Here is a 20,756-nt window from a genome sequence, read left to right on the forward strand (position 1 = left end):
TAGATACAGTCCTTCATCAACACGTGCTCTGTAAATTCTCATCCAATCTGTGGCTTTTCTTTTCTCCTTAACAGGCCCTTTCATAGACCTAAGTGTTTTTTAACTTTGATAATATCCAATTTATCATTTTTATGGGTTATGCTTTTTATATCAAGTCTAGGAACTACTTATATAGATCTAAATTCTGAACAGATACTTTCCTATAATTTTTTTCCTACAAGTTTTATGGTTTAAGTTTTACATTCAGCTTAGTGATACATTAATTTTTTTCTATTTATATATTATTTTATTGTCTTCAAGCTTTATTTTTTATATCAGGAAACCAATTATTTATTGATTTTAAAATTTGGAGTTCCCAATTGATTTTAAAATAACTTATTACCATTTTTCAAAGTTAAACTTTTGGGATTCCATTAAACATCAAGGTAAAAAAAAATGCACTGGGTAAAAATAGCTATTTAACACCAGCCTACAGAATGGGAAAAGATATTCACCAACCCCACATCTGACAGAAGGCCAATCTCAAAAATATATAAAGAACTCCAGAAACTAGACATCAAAACACCAAATAATCCAATTTAAAAATTAGGTACAGATCTAAACAGAATTCTCAACAGAAGAATCTCAAGTGGCCAAGATACACTTAAAGAATTGTTCAACATATTTAGCCATCAGGGAAATGCAAGTCAAAATGACCCTGTGATACCATCTTATATCTGTTAGAATGGCTAAGATCAAAAACACTAATGACAGCTTATGTTGGAGAGGATATGGAGTAAGGGGAACACTCCTCCACTGCTGATTGGAGTGCAAATTTACACAGCCACTTTGGAAATCAATTTGGCAGTTTCTCAGAAAATTGGGGAACAATCTACCTCAAGACCCAGCTATACAAATCTTGGGCATATACCAAATGATTCACAATCATACTACAAAAGCACCTGCTCAACTATGTTCATAGCAGTGTTATTCATAATAGCCAGAACCTGGAAACAACCTAGATGCCTGTCAACCAAATTATGGATAAAGAAAATGTGGTACATTTACACAATAGAGTATTATTTCTCAACTGTTAAAAATAACATCATGAAATTTGCAAGCAAATGGCTGGAACTAGAAAAGAGTGAAGTAACCTAGACCCAGAAAGACAAACATGATATATACTCACTCATAAGCAGATATTAGGTGTAAAGTAAAGGATAACCAGGCTGTAATCCATGGGCCCAAAGAGGGATGCATAGATTTCTCTGGGAAGGGGAAATAGAAGAGATCTCTTGGGTAAATTGGGGTGGGGCCAGTGATGGGAACATGAGAGATCAGGTTGGGTGGGTTGGGAGTGGGATGGAGGGGGAGAATAATGAAAGAGATGTCTTGATGGGGAGTGCATTTCTGGGTTAGGGAGAAACCTGGTGTCAGGGAAATTGCCAGGAATCCACAAGGATGACCCCAGCTAAGACTCCTAGCAATAGTGGAGAGGGTGCCTGAACTGGCCATCTCCTGTAAACAAATTGGTGACTACCCTAATTGTCATCAGAGAGCCTTTATCCAGTAACTGATGGAAGCAGATGCAGAGCTCCACAACCAAGCACTGGGCTGAGTTCAGGGAGTCCTGTTGAGAGGAAGGAGAGATTGTGCAAGCCAAGGAAGGTCAAGGTCAAAATGGAAGGAACCCACAGAGACAGCTGACCTGAGCTCCTGGGAGCTCACTGACTCTGGACCAACAGCTGGGGAGCCTGCATGGGACTGACCTAGACCCTCTGCATGTGTGGGACAGTTGTGTAGCCTGGTCTGTTGGTGGGGCTCCTAGCAGTGGGAGCACGACTTTCCCCCAGCACTTGAACTAGCTTTTGGGCACCTATTTTTCCATGCTGGGTTGCCTTGCCCAACCTTGATGCAGGGGAAGGAGCTTGGTCCTGCCTCAACTTCATGCATCATGCTTTGTTGACTCCCATGGGAGCTTTGCCCATTTCTGAACAGGGGTGGAGGAGGAGTGGATGTTGCGGGGAGAACAGAGTAGTAGAAGGAGGGGAAACTGTGATTGTGATGTAAAATAAATGAAAAAATTTAATTAAGAAGGAAAAAGAAAACAGCTATTTAAAAAATTCTAGTCAGTGTTACCCATCTGTGAGTTAATTTTTGTATAAGGTATGAGACTCAGATCAAGTTCCCTTGTTTGTAGCCTCTGGCTACTCAGTTGTTCTGGTACCTTTTATTGGCAGGCTATCTTTTCTACCTTGGATGACTTCCGTATCATTGTCAAGATGTGTTGAGCATGTTTGTGCAGATATGTTTCTGGGATCTCTATTCTGTTCACTGCATCTTTCCCCTGCCAATAGCATACCACCTCAATTACTATAACTATATAATCACAGTCTGGCAAGCTGTTGCTTCTGCCTTATTCTCCTTTGCTATTCTACTGCATCTTTTTATAGACATTTCAAACCAACTTGTCCACACTTAGGAAGTCTTGTTAGGATGTTGATAGGAATTATATCAGTCCTATATATCAATTATGGAAAAACCAAACTCTGTGTTGTATTCTGTCCTCTAGTCCATGGAAGACCTTATGTCCATTTATCTTTCCAGGTGTTTTGGAGATTCCAGGATGCACATTTTGATGTGTTGTTGGATTTTTACCTAGTTATTTCTTTTCAGGGATGGCTAATACTGTGTTTTAAATTTCATTGTTTGGCTGGGCGGTGGTGGCACACACCTTTAATCCCAGCACTTGGGAGGCAGAGGCAGGCAGATCTCTGTGAGTTTGAGGCCCACCTGGGCTACAGAGTGAGTTCCAGAAAAGGCACAAAGCTACACAGAGAAACCCTGTCTTAAAAAACCAAAAAACCAAAAAACAAAACAACAACAAAAAACCAAACATTAAATTTTGTTGTTTATTTCTGGTACATGAAAATGTAAGTACATGTTGGTCCTAGGCCCTTTTTTTTTTATATAGATTTTTGGGACCTTTTTATATAGACAACCATTCCCTCTGAAGAAAAGGACAAGCTTTACTTTTCCCTTATCATTCTGTGTGTGGAGTCAAGGAAGCCCTGGGTGAATATGTAAAGAATGGATGGAATCCTGGGTGAATGTGTATTGTTTAACATGGCCAAGGTCATGTCAAGGACCACACTGCTTCAGACCCATGAGGAAATGGCAAAGCCTTCCCCTGTAGTGAGGCTCAGAGGGATGGCAAAGCCTTCCTTTGGTCTGACTTTTAATGTTGGCAGTGTATGGAAAAACTAGCAACCACAGCTTCCTCCTCCCAGGTGACTGCAACCTGAGACTGCTTCCCTGTAGAGACTTCCTAAGGAGAGACTAGCTCACCTTCCCATGAGCTGTACATAGTTAAAATCAGCAAAGCTCTGCACTGCTTTGCACAGTTGGAGCTGCTCCACCATAGTGAGCACAGCCTACCTGATCCTAGCTTTTCTGTGTATCTGTCTATGTATCTGCCCTTTCTTCATTCCCTCCCAGCCCCAGTCAAGTCAAATCCCAGGCTCACTGGATGTAACCACTCTTTATGCCTCTTATTTCCTTTCTTACATTATTACACTGGGTAGATCTTCTAGCACTGTATTGAGTAAGGATAGTGTCTCAGGGTTTTATTGCTGTGAAGAGACACCATGACCACAGCAACTCTTATAAAAGAAGGAAAACATTTAATTGGGGCTAGCTTATAGCTTCAGAGATTTAGTTCATTATCATCAGGACGGGAAGCGTGGCAGTGCACAGGCAGACACGGTGCTCGAGAAGGAGCTGAGAGATCTACATCTTGATCCACAGAAGGAGACCGTGTACCACACTGGGCATAGCTTGAACATATGAGACCTCAAAGCCTGCCTCCACAGTGACACACTTCCTCCAATAAGGCCACACCTCCTAATAGTTCCACTCACTATGGGCCAAGCATTCAAACACATGAGTTCATGGAGGGGGCCATTCCTATTCAAACCACCACAGATAGTGAAAGCAAGTCTTAAAGTGATGAACGATTTCAAAAGTAGCCTAGGCATTTTGTATTCTGTTACAGGATATCTATATCTTATATAACTCTTCTGTTTGAAGTATTTTGGCCATTTCCTCTGGAACCATATAGACAGGGAAGCAGAGAGATGTAGAAGCCCAGCTTCCTTGCTTGACTTCTTATATTTCCCATATCAGTGGGCTCCTCATTACTGCTGGGCAGGGGCAGGCTTTCTAGATCCCCACTGGTCTTCACCATCACCACAATGGAAAACAGCCTCCCTAGCAGCTGTTAGGAGGTAGGAAAGGTCTGATTCTCAAGTGAGCATGGGAATGAGAATTCTATGGGGCACGTAGAGGTCCATCAGCTTCCAGTGGGGGATGAGACTTGTTTTCTCACATCCACCTCCATAGATGTGTTGAAATGGGTACTTCATTTTATGCTATCCATGAGGGAACATGAGGCTAGGCTCCTTGACCAGCCTGTGTTGGTATGTTGTACAGGTCACAGTGTTTCTGTGATAGTGGTTCAGAGGTCAGCAGTATTTTCTAAACATCAGTCTTGCTATCTCTTTGCTGTTACTTTGACTAGAGAGAATAAACTTTTATTACACATATACATACATACATACGTAAAAAATATATGCACATACATATATGTATTACATATGTATACATGTATGTGTATATACATACATACACACACATATATATATATATATATATATACACAAACACATGTATATATTTCTTTTTTACATACTCATTGGTGTTTCCTAGTAGCTTCCTTCTGCAGCTCCAAGTTTGGAGTTTATGAAGCAAAAAGGCAGCCCAACAAAGTCACAATTGTGTGAGCTGAACTATGCCTCAGTTTCCAAGGTCTCTAGCCAGTCTGCTTTTCAGCCTTGTGCTCACACACACAATGGTCAGGGTTTTGAACTGCTCTTAGCAAGAGGAATAGGGAGCCATGCAACCACAGCTTCTAAGCTTTCTTCCTGGAAGTAGAGGTTCTTTGTAAACTATGCTTTAACAGGCTCTTTATCATCTAGGGAAAAAACTCCAGCACTGCAAGCGCGTGACCCTAAAATACAATGCAAAGATTCAGTTATTAAGCACCTTGGGGAAATAAGGCTCCACATGAGATCATTTCATATACCTAAAGCTTAATCTTTCGTAAGTCAAGTGGATTTCATTTTGTTTTAACCATTTAAAGGCAGGATGTTCTAGACTGGCATTCACTCTTGTCTTTCGATAACTGAAAAAACAAAAAAAACCAAAAGCCCTTGTTTAAGAAATGCTCTTTTTTTGAGTCTGACAGCTGCTTTCCATATTTTATGTCCTCTTCCTCATTCCTCGTGCATAGTAGAAGCTGTCCCTCTTAATTTTCCTCTCCCGGTTGACTTGCCCTCTGGGCAGAAGTAATTAAAACTCATTGGAATTGCATTTAGGAGGGGAAACTTGGTGCAGGTGAGTATGTGTGTAGGCTTTCTATGTCTGTTGTGAATGAGCAGGGCTGTTCCCACCTACCTTCCATATGAGAGCATGTAGGACCTGGTGTGAAGAGGAATGAAGAAGCACTGTAACGATATGCTGACATATAAATGCAGGCAAATATGGATTAATATGGACATTAGTAAATATCCACTCTAATTCCAAATCTAGCCCAACTCTAATACACATCTCTGTAGCTATAAATAAATACTATCCTCACTGCAGGGCAACCATAGCGCTCTGGGGTGGGCCTCCTTACCTCCACTCTGACCTCACTCACTACAGTCTCCTCCTAAGATAAAGTGGTTTTTCAGAAACATCAATCAGATCATATAGTTTGTCACTTAGCATTTCTGACACTTCTTCAGTATAATCTAAACAAAATTTCTAGCTTCTTTCTACAACAAACTGTCTTTTACATGCTTATGAGCAACTGTCTGCCTCTCCTGCCTCATGGAGACCAAACTTCCCATAAGTCACTGTGTTCAATCTTATTGTCCTTTCTTTCCTCTACCCAGCAGCTCTGCCCTGTCTGGTCCCCGCCCTTGATGTCTTCTGCCTACAGACATCTACATGGATATATTCTTGTGGTCATTTAGGTCTCTTTGCACATAGCATCTCTTAAAGAGGCTGTTTCCAACTACCCTATCTAAAGCATGCACCCCATTATCCCCTTGCCAGGTATCATAAGTCTCACTTATCTTGATTTTTCTTTTTCATAAGACTATCAGAAATTATGTTCTCTATATCCTACCTACCATGCCTCCCTATGTAATCTCCCTGCCAACTAGTCCTGGCACAGAGTAGGTCCTAAAAAAAAAATGACTTAAACGTAAAAAAAAAAAAAATGACTTTGAGAGGCACACAGGGAACACTATCTTTTGAATAGCCAGGGATCTGAGGTTCATAAAGGCTCCAAGACCATAGAGCTGGTATGTCATATTGCTGAACTGGACACCAGATCTTGGACCTAGAGTCCAGTGCTTGTTAGGGAGGGTCCCTAAATCCTGGTCTGCAGAATGGCTGCTGCAGAATCCCCAGGGCACTTGTTAAAAACATAATCTGTCCTGCGCCAATACAAGAACTGCCTCACTGTGTTATAAAAACCACTGTGCCAATGGGGAAATGAGGCCAGGGACCAGAGCAGACCCACAATTACCAAGTTATTTTTCCTACAGGAATTTTAATAATAAAGGTGGTTTTTATAGCTGCAAGTGTATAGCTATAAAATTCAAATGTCACTGAATTAAATCCAGCCCTTAATTAATTATACTGAGGTTGTGCTGAAAAGTAATGGCCTTGTCCCCTATCAGTAGAGGTGCTGTTGTTAGCACAGACTACTATTCTGTACTCACGTTACCTTCATGAACCACTTTTAACACAGAATGTAAAGTCACCCAAGCACTTACAATCAATAGAAGTTTAAAATGAACATTGTTGAATGAACATCTTAATTAATCAACCTGTCACATTTATTACAAAAATGCTTACATGTATATTTTTGAAATTTCCAATATTTCAAGGTTTTTTAAAATTTATATTTATTTATTTATTTTTATTTTTATGAGACAGGGTCTTACTATGTAGTCCTACATGTGGCCTGAAACTTGCTATGGAAACCAGGCTGGCCTCAGAACCTACAGTGCTCTTACTGGCTCTGCCTTCAGGAGTGCGGGGATTACAGGTTTGCATCACCACACCCATCTTTATGTGTACTTTTGAGTATTATTCTTAATTTGTTTCCTCTGTTTCTGACATGCAGCAGGTGCCTTGTACAAAGGGCAGCCCAAGGTGTAGCTGACACTTGTGTGTTAACGCCAGTGGGTATGATGTCTACCTAGGAATGGAGTGGGGTCTTTTGATGTCTTCTTGAGATGCTCAGTGAGCCAGGAAGTCCAGCTCCTAGAGAGTGAGCTCTCTAGAGGCTCAACAACAGCCTCAGAAGCGAAAGCTCAGAAGCATATTTCTGTGCATGGCAGGCTTCTACCGCCTTTCCTTGCCTGTGACTCTAGGTAAAAATCAGAACTGACTAGGAGAAATTCATGAACATTTGAAAAATATTTGAAAAATCTCTGGCTCAGTGTAAACATGACTGACACAGCAGCCAGAGGAGATAGGAAGGTGTGTTAAAGTTCCTATTGCTGTGATAAAACCCCATGACCAAAAGCAACTTGGGGAGGAAAGGGTTGAATTCATCTTACAACTCTCAGGTTATGCTCTATCAATGAAGGAAGTCAGGGCAGGAAGTCAAGCAAGGCAGGAACCTGGAGGCAGGGACTGAAGCAAAAGCCACAGTGGAACTCTGCTTTCTGGCTTGGTCACTCCTCATGGCTTGCTCAGCTTTCCTTCTTATACATCTCAGCACTACCTGCCCTGGGGGATGTCACCACCCACAGTGGGCTGCACCCTCCCACATCAATTATCCATCAAGAGAATGCCCACTACTCTTACCCACAAGCCAATCTGGTAGAAGTACTTTTAGTTGAGGTTCCTTCTTTTCAAAGGACTCTAGCTTGTGTGATGTTGACCCCAAACCAACCAGAAGTGAGGCCAAGAACAGTCAACATTGTGAAGTACTCTCAGAGCTGTGCTGCCACCTCTACTGGAAGAACCTTTGTTAGAAACACCACGATGCTTTCCACTTTAGAAGCGAGGGCGGAGACTAAGTCCATGAGACCAAACCCCCTTCCTCTTTATCTTGGACTGTACCTAGGTCACTCTCCAGTCTCTCCACAGTTAAGCACAGACATAGGATAAAGTCCTAGATAGACCAGGAACAGAAGTCTGTCACTATTAAGCTCAAAATACATAAAGTCTTCTGGAAGTCTTTGTTTTAGATGTTTACAAAAGGAAGAAATAAACTATCACATTTTATACGTCATGTAATTTGTATGTTTGTTTGTCAAAGCAGTTAGCAAGTGCTAATTCATATTCGCTAAGTCCCTGAATGAATGAATGAACCAGTTGAGTCTTATTTCAGTTCTTCAGTATGAGTCACAGATTTAATTGTGATTTTCCCTATCCTTAGCCATCAAAAATGAATTAGAAAAAAGAATGAGTTTAGGTTCTTACTGCTCAGCTAGAAACAATCTATACCGGGAAGTAAGCATGTATACCTGTCAATCTTAAGAACAGACATACTGTCACAGCCAGACATTATGCAGAGAGGGGGAGAGAGAGAGAGAGAGAGAGAGAGAGAGAGAGAGAGAGAGAGAGAGACAGACTCTAAATTGGAGGTTTCCATTGCGTCCCTCCCCTAGCAGCTGAGGAAATTACTCTGAAGAGGGGAGGAAAGACTGTAGTAGTCATAGGGGATGGAGGACACCAGGAGAACGTGGCCCACAGAATCAACTAAGCAGGGCTTACACGGGCTCACAGAGACTGAAGTGGCAAGCATGAGGCCTGCATGGATCTGCACCAGGTCCTCTGGGTGCATGCTATGGCTATTAGCTTGGTGTTTTGTGGGACTTCTAACAGTGGAAGTGGGTGCATCTCTGATTCTTTTTCCTGCTCTTGGGACTCTTTTCCACCTATTGGGTTGCCTTGTTCAACCTCAATATAAGGGTTTTTGCCTTGTCTTATCCTATCTTGTTTTGTCTTGTTTGACTGTCTCTTGCAGGCCTTGTCTTTTTGAAGAGGAAAGAGGAGTTGAGGGAAGGGAAACTGTGTTTGGGATGTACTGTATGAGAGAAGAATCTTGAAAAAAAAAAATGAGACCAGTCATTGATGACTGGGGCAATGAAGCAATGAAGGAAAGAATTCTAGGAGGCAGGCTTGGGATCACCCAAGGTCTAGAAAGGGTACACCAAGGACAAAATTGTTCAGAAATTTTGGAGCTAAATTTAGTAGTTGACAGAGTCTTCTTAGGATACCAGTCAGACTTGGATTTTTGGGTCATGTTAATAAGGACTGAACAGCAAAGATGGATGATGACCAGTGGTACTCATGGTGGCATAGGCATGAGAAAAGACAGCTTATGAGGTGGGCATTTGGGCTCTATCATCACATAGTTACATGGCTTTAGCACAGCTCTGTAAATTTCTCGGTGCCTCCATTTTCTACATTGATGGCTGCTGAAAGAAATAGGTGAGAAACAGGACTTAGCCAATTCCTTTGTACAGCATAAGGTCACAACAGTGGTAGCTACCACCAGTGGTATCTCTGCTACCACACATTGTGAGGAGCAGTGCTGGGAACTTCTGGTGCAATAAAACATACAGGGAAAAAAAGGTTAACAGGACAAGGAATAAAGGAGGGGAAGGCAAAGGAGATGGTGGTAGTGGTGGTGGTGGTGGAGGAGGAGGAGGAGGAGGAGGAGGAGGAGGAGGAGGAGGAGGAGGAGGAGGAGGAGGAGGGAAGAGAAGTAGCAGCAGCAACAGCAGCAGTAGTATAAGAGGAAAGGAGAAAAATCTGTTATTGATAAGAGATGAAACTGCTTCTATTTTGAAGAATTATGAGAGTTTCAATGTATTAGAAAAACAAATAATTTAAATATGATGGATTGTCCCTAAACTTCATCCAGTTGTGAGGAGATCCAAAGAGCTTAGAAGTCACCTGCAGGAGGTCTTGTTGGAGATGCCTCCAAAGTTCCCATCTTCAGAGAAGATTTGAAACCACCTAGGCTGGGCAGACTCTCATCTCCATGAGACTGTCCCAGAAGACATGGTGAGGTCCATGGCAGATTTAAATATCAGTTCAAGAGAGGGTGAAGACGCTGATGAGTCTACAACAAAATTGAAGTCTAAAGCAATGAAATACTGTAAATCTCATACAGTTTGATATCTAAAATTAAGCAAATTATATTTGATCCAAATTTAATAGACAATGTCTCACAGTGAGCATATCAAAGCATTGTCTCAAGAAGCACCAGACTCTGCCCACCATGCAACTGTCACATGACTCTTACAAGAGTCACTAGGGGACTTTTCAGTTAAAGTATTTAAGACTCCTGCCTTAGGTCAAGGGATCAAGATCAGCTGGAACATCAACAACAGTCTATGCCAATATTCCTTGTAATGGGCGCTGTCTATCAATATCTACTGCTACTTCTTGCTGGCCAGAAATACTCCAGGATCTTACCTCCTGGCAATTTAACATGAATAGCCCTATCACAGAAAATATGCACTTTTTTTTTCTCAGTCTGGTTTCCCTTCCCCAAACCTTCATTTTGTGGTTCTGGAATGAACCCTTTGCTGTCCTGCTGTCCTGTGATTTCTCCTTCCACTGTTCCTCCCTTCCCTTGAACTGGAGCTCCAGTTGAGATCAGGTTTAGCATGCTCTAGAGACTTTCCTTTCATTTGCTATTTTCTAAGACTTTGATGCAAAAGTTGCATACTACTTCCTTCTATTCCACAAAGGAAAAACTGAGTCAACTTTCCTTGTGAGATCTCAGGTAAGAGACCTCAGAGCTGGCAATAGTGGGTGGGTATTGCTGTCCTTTATTCTCATGTAAGAGAGTCACAGAACTCTCAGGTCTATAAGAGCCAAGAGTATATCTATTTAAAGATCCTCTGTTTACAATTAAGCAGCAGGTTTATAGCTCTGAATCTGCTTCTAAATTTGGTAACACGGCAAATACATTCCCTAAAGTGTTCCATTATTGCCACAACCTCCCTTTGTTAGTGATATTAAAAAGCAAATCTTTCTCTTCTATCCAAACCACTGCATGACTTCCATTGCTGTCATTTAGTTCAATAAATTGAGATTTGATTTTATAAAACATTGTCTTTGGGAAATAAGGTGTGCATATGAACAAAAGTATGGAAAATGGACCACTTAACCAGAGGCTAGGTCAGAGCACAAACCTGTTCAGCCCAGGGAGAATTTTTCAAATTTTGAATTAGTTTAACTAAAAATGGAAATATTAAAAAAGTGTGATGTTTAAAAATATTTTTGGATAGGCTTACTTGGAAAAATCAGGTCTGGCAATGTTGACTTGCACTCTATTCTTTGGCAACAGTCTGATGGAAACGAGCTGTGCCCTCAGACACTGTACAGCAGGCAAAATAATGACTTTGCAAAGAGATCTTAATCTCTCAAGCCTATGACGTGGTGGAAGGAAATTAAGGTTGCTAACTTGCTGAACTTAATCACGTGAACTCTTAGAACAAGAAGAAGGAACAGAAGAATGTCTAGGGGACACGTGTGAAGCTTAATATACCATTGTTGGCTTTGAAGGACTTTAAAAAAAAGCCAAAGAACACAGTGGCTTCAAGAACCCAGGAATGACATTATTATTTCTTTTGTGTTTGTTTTATAGAGGTTTCTCTGTGTAGTCCTAGCTGTCCTGGAACTCACTTTGTAGACCAGGCTGGCCTGGAACTCGTGAGATCTGCCTGCCTCTGCCTCCCAAGTACTGAGATTAAAGGTGTGTGCCACCACTATCTGACTGATATTTAGATTATAATCAAGAAATTTGGTTCTACAATCCTTTGTTACATGGAACAAAATTCTTCCATCAATTTGAATGAGAAAGGAAGGATTCTCCCCTAGAGCCTTCAGGGAAGAAGGGAGCCTGTCTCTATCTAGATTTCAGCAAGCATAGTCTTTCCATATACAGGACTGTAAGAACTATGAGAATATCTGTGTTGTTTCAGGCCCTGAAATACATGATCACTTGTAACAGTAGCAGCAGGAATTAGTGTGCACACTATGTATACTATGTACATCACCCAAACCGTCCCTGCAAGCAAAAAGGCACAGAGATGAACAATGAGCAGTAAAAAGATGTTTGTCTGGGTGAAGATGAGAAGGTGGGAAGATGTGGGAAGTTGTCACAACTGTCTTCTAGATTAATTAAAAAAAAGAAAAGATACTCAACCTCACCAGTCACAAGGATTGTTGTCATTAAAATGACAGACAATAACAAAGAGTGAGGGTGTAGAGAAACCAGGCCTCTCTACACTGCTGATGGAGATGTAAAGTAATACCACTGTTTGGACCAAAGTTGGCAGTTCTGTCAAAGGGTAAACATAAATGCTCCACACAATGGAACAGTTACACTTTTAGAAATGTATTAACAAAGAGATGAAACTTAAAGCCACACGTGCACATGCACATGAATCTTTATAGCATCATTGTTCATTACAGCCCAAAGTGGAAACAACACAAATGTCTACGACCTGAGGAAGAGAAGAATGAAAGGTGGCCTTTTCATACAGTGAACTAGTAGCCTACCGTGAGGTATAATAGTCCTTTAAAGGGGATCATTTAGTTATAAAGGGACTGTGGCGTACATGCTACACAAGGGGATGGTATTAAAAACATCCTTATTATGCCCAAGGATAGAGATCAGTAGCAAAGGACAAAGTACTGTATGATTCAATTTATGTAAACTGTTCAGGATAGACAGGCTTGTAGAGGCAAAATGCATTGGAATTTTGCCTGGGAGATTGGGGAGTGATGGCTAAGGGGTGTGGAGTTGATTTTTGGGAGGAATGAAAACATGCTCGAAAGTTGAATGTGATGATAGATGCACAACTCTGAATACACTAAATGTCATTGACTTGTGTGGGTAGTGGAGTTGTCTGGTATATGGACAATACCTCAATGAAACTGTTAAAAATGAAAGAAATCCTCATTTGTGGGGATAGTTAAAAAAAGATACAGATTTTCTGAATAAATATCTGAACTGTGCATTCATAGTGGATGGATTCTATGATACATAAATCATATCTCAAGAAAACTAAAAAAAAAATTGTGGTCAATCAGGGTCACATTGTGGCTACTACTTATCCTGAACAAGTACAAGAAGGAATGGGAATTTCTTTACCCTTGAAATTCTGTTTATTTGGTGTGTGTTGGTATAAATGGTGCAGGGTCCTGAGCATCAGAGGACATGAGTGTGGCTCACAGAGCCCTTTCCCAAACATGTCCAAGCTGCCTTGATTCCATTACTATTCACTTAGATATTTCTTTTTGCCCATGCCAGGATATCATGTTCCTCAGGTTCTTGCCATTATCATTTCTAATTAATCAACTGAACTTGACCCCTCAGGAGAACAGACAGCTAAGGGTTCTGTCATGTCTTCTGCATGTTCCGCCTAGAGTTCTAGACAAAGGATGCATAGTGGGTATTACTAGAGGTGGTTGCAGACTCTCCTAGAAATCATGATGAAGACATGCTATTCCTCATCTGCCCAACAACCCATCCCTCTTGCACCCTACTGGGCAGATGAGGAATTTTTTCTTTTTCCAAGTCTGCTTGCAACACTTGCTGGTACCTTATTTGTTTCCTCAAGTCTACTTGAGAGCCAAGTAAATTGGTTGTACTCTCATCTTTAAGTAATATTGAAGCATAGGTCTTTCATGGGCTTTCTATGCATCTGCACTTGAGAACCTAAGGCCTTGGTCACTTAGGATTCTAGCCAGTAACAGGGTCCTTTTGATGGCAGGTTGACTCAGTCAATGGCTAGTACCATATGACTCAGAGTACCACTGGGATATACTTAAACCCACCTAGCTTTTCTTTTGATCTGGACACTGTAGCAAAGTTTCTTTTGTTAGCCTTTGCTACTGGTGATAAGGCCCTCTGAGTTTAACTTGATGAAGAAAACTCGAGCTAACAGCGGCTGCTTGAAAAAATTGAGGGCGGCCAATTTGAAATGACTTAACATTATGAAGAGCTCACACAATTCCTTTTCTCTTTTATTGCAGCTACTAAATCGTGATGAGGAGGGGCACAGAAAGAATCCAAAACAACTACCTTTTAGTTTTATTCTCCCAGCAGACTCTCTATGATCTCTTTATTAGACACAATATGTGTCAGCTATTCAACTCACAAAAAGACAGGGAAACATGCCAGGAAAGGAGAGGCATTTTCTGTCTCCCTGTGCAAACTTGGGATGAGCTCATCTGTGCTCTGTCCTTTCCATGACAGATACACCCACTCCTTCGCCCTCATCTTCTTCTCATTTTCCACGGATGATGTCAAGCCGGCCTTATAGTATCTTTTTTGTGATCTTATAAACTCAATGACAACCAGAAACACTTCCCTTTTGGGTATGACTTCAGCAGTGATCTACACCTGGGGAGGCTCTCATCTGCATTGGTAAGTGGAGCTAACCGATCCAGACGGAAGCAATTTACCAAGAAACTACTGCTTCTCTTCAAAACGCTGCCCAGTACCATTCTGATTAGGAAAGCTTCTGAGCAATGTGGCTCAGTGTGGAATCTGGCTGGCCAAGATGGTGTTCCAATCTCTTGCTACTATGAGTACACATCAAAAACTCCCCTTTACCCAGCTCTGCTGTATCTAAATTAACTAGGAGGTATTAAAAATGAGAGTCACTTGGGCCTCTCCCAGTGTTCTTATCACAAGCCACCTCCCTTGTCTCAATCCAGGTGCTTAAGCACTTTACAGTTGGCTAATCCAACTTCTCCAACTGCCTCAGAGACACTGGGAGGAACGGTCTTCAAAAAGTGCTGGTAAGCATTGTAGTCTCTGGGAGTCTCTCCCTGCTCTGAAGATTAGGTGACTTTGGTTTGATACTGCAAACAGTGATTCTACAAACAGTAAATCTAGTAAGTAGTAGTGCCTGAGATGTGCTGGGCACGACTAGTCTAAGCATTTTATGTGAATGACTGATTTAATCATCACAGAATATTTCTGGGAGATACTGTTAATTCTCACAAAATCAGCAAGTTAAGAAACTGCATGGCTTCTTAGGCAGTACTAAGTGTGATTCAGACCTATGCTCTGAGGCTCTCTGGATCTCCACGGGAGGTGGGGGCACCCACAGGACCAAAGCCTGCACTTTTCTTAGGAAATTATCCGGTCACTTATTTATCTTGAGCCTCAGTTTTCTTTCTCTTTGACCTACATTTACACTGAAGTCCAGGAAAAACACTGCAGTTTCTCCATGTGTACAGCAGTGCCTGGAGTTTACAAGAATCTACCGGTAAGTGAACTAAGTCCACACCTGAAAGACATTGGTATTGAAGACTCAGGCTAAAAACAGCATGGACTCAAAGCTGAACTGATGCTTTTCGATCTTAGAGCTGTTTTCACTTTAGAAGAGCTAGAGAAAGAAAGCTAGTATTTACTGTGTGAATCATATGGCCAGTACTAGTTTAAGCTCTTTTTTTTTCATTCATACACAATGTACACACATACATATGGACACACACATACATATGTACACACATACATACATATGGACACACACACATACACACATATCTTTCCTCCCTCCAAGCCCTCACATATTCCCCTCCACACTCTCCTTCAAATTCACGGCCTCTTCTTCTATGTGATTACATGCATATATGTCTATGTATACAGACATATTCCTAAATATAACCTCTTCAATCCACATAATGTTACTTGTATGTATGTGTTCAGGGCTGAACATATGGCACTAGAAAAGCAATTGGTGTGCTCTTCTCTGGGGAAGACCACCTCCCCTGCTCCCAGCTTTCCTCAGTTTAAGCTCCTTTTCACACCATAGGCTTAACTTCACGCAACCCTGTGATTAGTATTGCTTTCAGTGATACCCAAGACACTGAAGTTTTATACTTTTTTCAAGATCATGTAGCTAATAACTGATAATCAAATTTACAAGTGTTCAATATTCATTCCCACCTCCAAATTCGGATTATGTTTAGCTCATCTAATATATATCGCGGAGCCGCATCTTCATTTTGTTTTGACATGGGGTTTCTCTGTAGAACCTCTGCTGGCCTGGAGCTTGCTAAATAGTTCAGGCTGGCTGAGAACTCATCTCTTTCTGCCTCGGCCTCTCAAATGGCAGGATTCCAGGTGTGAGCCGCTATGCTGGACTTAAGCAGGAGCCTACCGATTTCTCCATAGGCACCATCCACTGCCTTCCCTAATCTGTAAGCATCTTGAAACCCGGAACTTGCATTTTCTTACTCAGTGTTTCACAACGTTGGCTGAGATGTGGATGACAACCCCAGATAAAAGTGCAAACATGATCTGAAGGCAACACCCCGATTTCAGCATTGCTTTGAGAAGAACTGCTAGAAGGATTTATCAGCAGATCTGGACAAACTCAGCAGCAGCTGAAGGATGGGGACACAGTGTCTGTGGTCATACTTCATCATGTAGCCCCTTTCTCCCTGCTTCCTTGGTGCCCCGCTAACCCCCTGTTTCTCTTCTCTGGCTTTGAACCTCTTGGCAGCTCCCAAAAGCTTGCCTTCAAAGAGCTGAAGATGAGCCTGGTGTTACAACAGCCTTGTTTAACCCCAGACAAGTTTCTATTTGTTGTATTAAATTCGGGCAAACAAGGGTATTTAGTCTGTGGCAGAGCTGAACTGTATCTAACTCAATAGAAACAAGAGAGTTAATCCACCATTGACCAACAGTTGGAAGCATGTCAGCAGTGCCCATGTAAGTATGGGCTGGCGAGGAGACAGCAGAAGAGATTTTAGAAGATTGTTGCTGAGCATCTGGGCTCTGTATAGAGAGAAGAATGAAGATTGAAACTGGAATACATTAGGGAAAAGAAAAATCTTGCCCCCCCGCCCCCCAGAGTTTAATTCACGCCAGGGCACCTTAGCCTGCCTTCTTCATTATCGGCTTCCATCTTCCCTGCAAAGCTGCTACAGATCCTCTCTGAGATTCAGCCTTAGGTCATAGGAGCAGAAGTATTCTTGCAAAACAGATATGAAAGGGAGTAGCATGTGTGACTAGAGTACAGTGTGACAACATAATCCCCACATAGACGGATGAGGTCAGTGTGGGTGATGCTGGCTTTCCTAGCATCTACTGAATCATCTGATGGGAGTAGCAATTGAAAAGAATAAATACAAACACATGCAAGACTGTTAGCTCAGGTCTAAGAAAAAGGATCCTGTCTTGATAGGATCAGTGGGGCAGTGGAGGTAATGAATTGCTGAGCTTGAGGAGACCTCAGCCCCTTCTTGTTCTTCACACCAGCTAGGCAAAGGTATAACTTCAGGTTGTCTAGCCTCTAAGAAATGGGGTTTTGGTCCACTTAGTATCTAAGGTCTCTCATGGTTTCTAAGGTAAGGATTTGTTCCAGGTTAAGAAGTTAAAAAAAATAATACATTGCTTCAACACCACAGCCCCGGAAGGCATTGTACTCGAGTGTCGGTGATTTTAGTCACAATGTGCAGAAAGTTGTGTTTAGCCTGCGTGGATATGGGCAAACAATTGGTAGGAATATGTTCAAACAAAACTCCAACTTGAGTAAAGCAGAATCAGAGAGAAGTTCTTAGGAACACCCTGCTCTAAGCTATGACTACAGAACTTTAGCTGCCCACAACCTTAAAGTCTCTCTTTTGTTTTTTGGCAAGATGTGAGACAAAGAGAAATGACAGGATTTCCAAAGGCATTCAATAATTGTGGTTCACACTTCTCATGTGCTCCCCATCATGTCATGTACTGGCATACACAACCTTTGCTCGTTCCCTCTGCTCTGAGTATTTCCCATGTTTCCATGTACAAAAAATCCTATTCACCCGAACTCTAAGGCCTCCTCATATGCATAAAATGTTCCTGCCTACTTTTTGGTTTCAGTTGCAATACTTTATTCTCTCTCATGGTAAACTTCATTTCTATTGTGATTATAGTTGATAAACTCCCTGTAGGTAGGATATCAGGCTCACATTTATCTATGCATCCTGTGACATATTGTAGGCATTCAGTCATAAAGATTTCTGAATAGAACTGGATGGAGGTTTTCAGGTTACCTGCTAGTGTGACAGCAATGGAGACAGAGTCATATCCCAAGGCATTTGTGGCATTGCAAGTATAGAAACCCACATCAGCTTCCACTGGTGCCAAGATCTGTAAGGAGTCATCTGGCTGTAGAAGAATCCTGGAGCAACAGAAAAGAAATGTAGACCTGGTCAACTCAGCTGACTTTTTTCGGCATTCATTATAGGGAAGGCATGTAGGGGTGTATTGAGAACTATGTTCTAACAACTCAGGAAGACAAGATAGGATATTCTGGAAACCCAGGCTTTCTTGTTGATTTAATTGGCATGTTGGCAATTTCAAACGGGGTTTTGATTTTTTGAAAAGCTTACTGATTACCTGATCTAATGTTATTAGTTGGAACAGACAATGGTTGTACACTGAATACATACAACATACAACATGAGAGAGTATGCTAAAACAAATGCCCACACAGATTGGGGAAAGGCTTGCTAAGGAAAATGAAGTTATAAAAGAGGAGTGCCTCCTGATTGGATGGTAGGAAGAACACAGGGCTTTGGGATAGAAAACTGTTGAAGCAGCTATGGAATACTTATTGAACATCTATTGTTTTCATTAACCTACAAATACAGATGCAGACCACAGGTCATATTGCATTCATCTACCAATAGAGAAGATGCCCAGTATAATGAAATAAAACTTGCCCTTTGAGGTCATGGACAGACAATTCTAGAACAGCACATGATACTTGAGATATTTTTTTTCTATCTAAAGAGAATGACAAGAGGGAAATTGTGGGCACCTATAATGAACTTCAAATCCCAGTTCCAGTCTGCCCACTGACTTTCCCTTTCTAGATTTATACTGTTTCTAAGAACTACATGCTCTACCATGGCAGAGTAATGATTAATGATGGTGTCTTGAAGCTGATGGTTCAATGGCTCTGAGGCTGACAAAACTTCGAAAGTGTATGTAGTTGTGGGAATCTAGAAAAGGAAGAGAGAAGGGTGGAAACTAAGCTATCCAGGGCCTGGAGCAGGTGGGGTGTTAGGTGGACAGATCATTCACGTCACAGAAAGGTATTTGTGACATTCCACCTTATTTGTCCTTCCTACTTTCCTAGTTTCAAAACACCCAAAGAACTGGCTACTTGTGTTAACATCCATCCCCAGGAACCAAGCAGGCACCAAGGGTTCATTTGTTCAAAAAAGAGGAGGACTCTTAGGGCCTGGCAGTTAATTGAATGCCAGGAATCAGCACTCTTGTCCCAGCAATATTCTCCAACTGGATATTCATTTTGTTTTCTTTACTGTGTCCCCTGCAGGGTCCCTCTAGACTCAATGGCTTTGAAGTTCGGCACCCCCTCTGGTCATCTCTCAATATTTCTAGTGTGGATGACCAGTCTTGTAACAAATGATTCTCCTCAGCTCTTCTGCTCGCTGTGGGCGTATTGTGTTGTTATTTTTACCTCTGTCAGAAGGGAGGCAGGAGTGGGCCTGCATCCCCCAATCTAGCTGTGTATGGGCAGTTCTGTCTAAAACATAACAGAGAAGAAAATAGAACACATTAGCCAAAGGAGAGTTTTGTAGTGATTTCCACTCAATTTAGTACTGTTCTAGACCATCACTAATACTACTGGAGACAGTCCTGCTTCTGTAGCATTAAATAGAGCTAGAACTACATGGGGGATGACTGGAGAGCTACAGGACATTGTGATGTAACTCATCCACTCACTCACTCACACGTTCATTCATCCTTTGATATTTCTTCTCTAAGTCAGACAGTTGCATGTCAGTTTACTTCAAAGAAGCTAATAAGAGAAAGATGGCTATGTAAGTTATTATCTTTGATAACAGCATCACTGTTTCCTAAAGGAATCTTATCGGATGCAGCATAATGCAACAGAATTGCTAAGTCTCTTCAGGTGCTCAAGCTGTTTTAGATTTAAAAATTGGAAAAAACAGTAAAATTGACTATGATTTAAATCTTTATGATGTCCCAGGAATATGCACACTTCCACACAATTGCTTTATAAGAATAGCAAAAGCAGACGGCTCCAATTTAAATAGAATGTAGTAGATCATATTCAGTTTCACCACACTGAGAAAGGCAGGGTCTAAAGTTCACTAAATCCTCAAATCCATTAGCCTGGTTGCCTCCCTACAAGCAGCAGCATTTCTCCTTTCCTTACGGACAGGATTCCTCAATATTTGGAGCAGGAGGCTAGAAGATTGTTCTTTTGAACTTTACTTTGGTCTTGCTAGGATCTAAGTGCTAGTCACTGGCAAACCTCTCGACTTCCTACATTAAAGTCTATCAGCTACTAAAATGTAGATGCAGTAGGTTTCCTTCTTAGCAGAGAAACTGCTATTCTAATGAATAATGCAGAGAACTTCCAAACCACTCTTGGGTATTCCTATTCCCAGTATCTCCTGCTAGTAATGCTTGATTCTCGTGTGTGTGTGTGTGTGTGTGTGTGTGTGTGTGTGTGTGTGTGTGTGTGTGTTGGGTGTGAGTGAGGAAGGAGAATGGTCACATGACATTGGGTCACATGACATTGGCCAGTCTCTGAGTTTATTAGATCTCCATATTCAGGTTCCTTTCCCACAGGACTAGTATACTTGTCTGATCTTATACAAAAGGCACAGATCTCACC

General features: G+C 41.5%; 1 protein-coding gene across 4 annotated transcripts in view; it reads right to left on the reverse strand.

The window, feature by feature from the left end:
* Positions 1-20,756, reverse strand: part of Adamtsl1 (ADAMTS like 1) — a 949,615-nt gene that overhangs the window by 63,833 nt on the left and 865,026 nt on the right. For all 4 annotated transcript variants that reach the window (XM_052717522.1, XM_052717521.1, XM_052717520.1 and 1 more), the window contains one exon: positions 18,133-18,260. In XM_052717522.1, coding sequence (XP_052573482.1) covers positions 18,133-18,260 — 128 coding nt within the window. The remainder of the gene's footprint in view (positions 1-18,132; positions 18,261-20,756) is intronic.

This window comes from Peromyscus californicus, unplaced genomic scaffold (assembly GCF_007827085.1).
Source record: "Peromyscus californicus insignis strain IS unplaced genomic scaffold, ASM782708v3 Scaffold_5__1_contigs__length_169319896, whole genome shotgun sequence".
In the NCBI taxonomy this organism is placed as follows: Eukaryota; Metazoa; Chordata; class Mammalia; order Rodentia; family Cricetidae; genus Peromyscus; species Peromyscus californicus.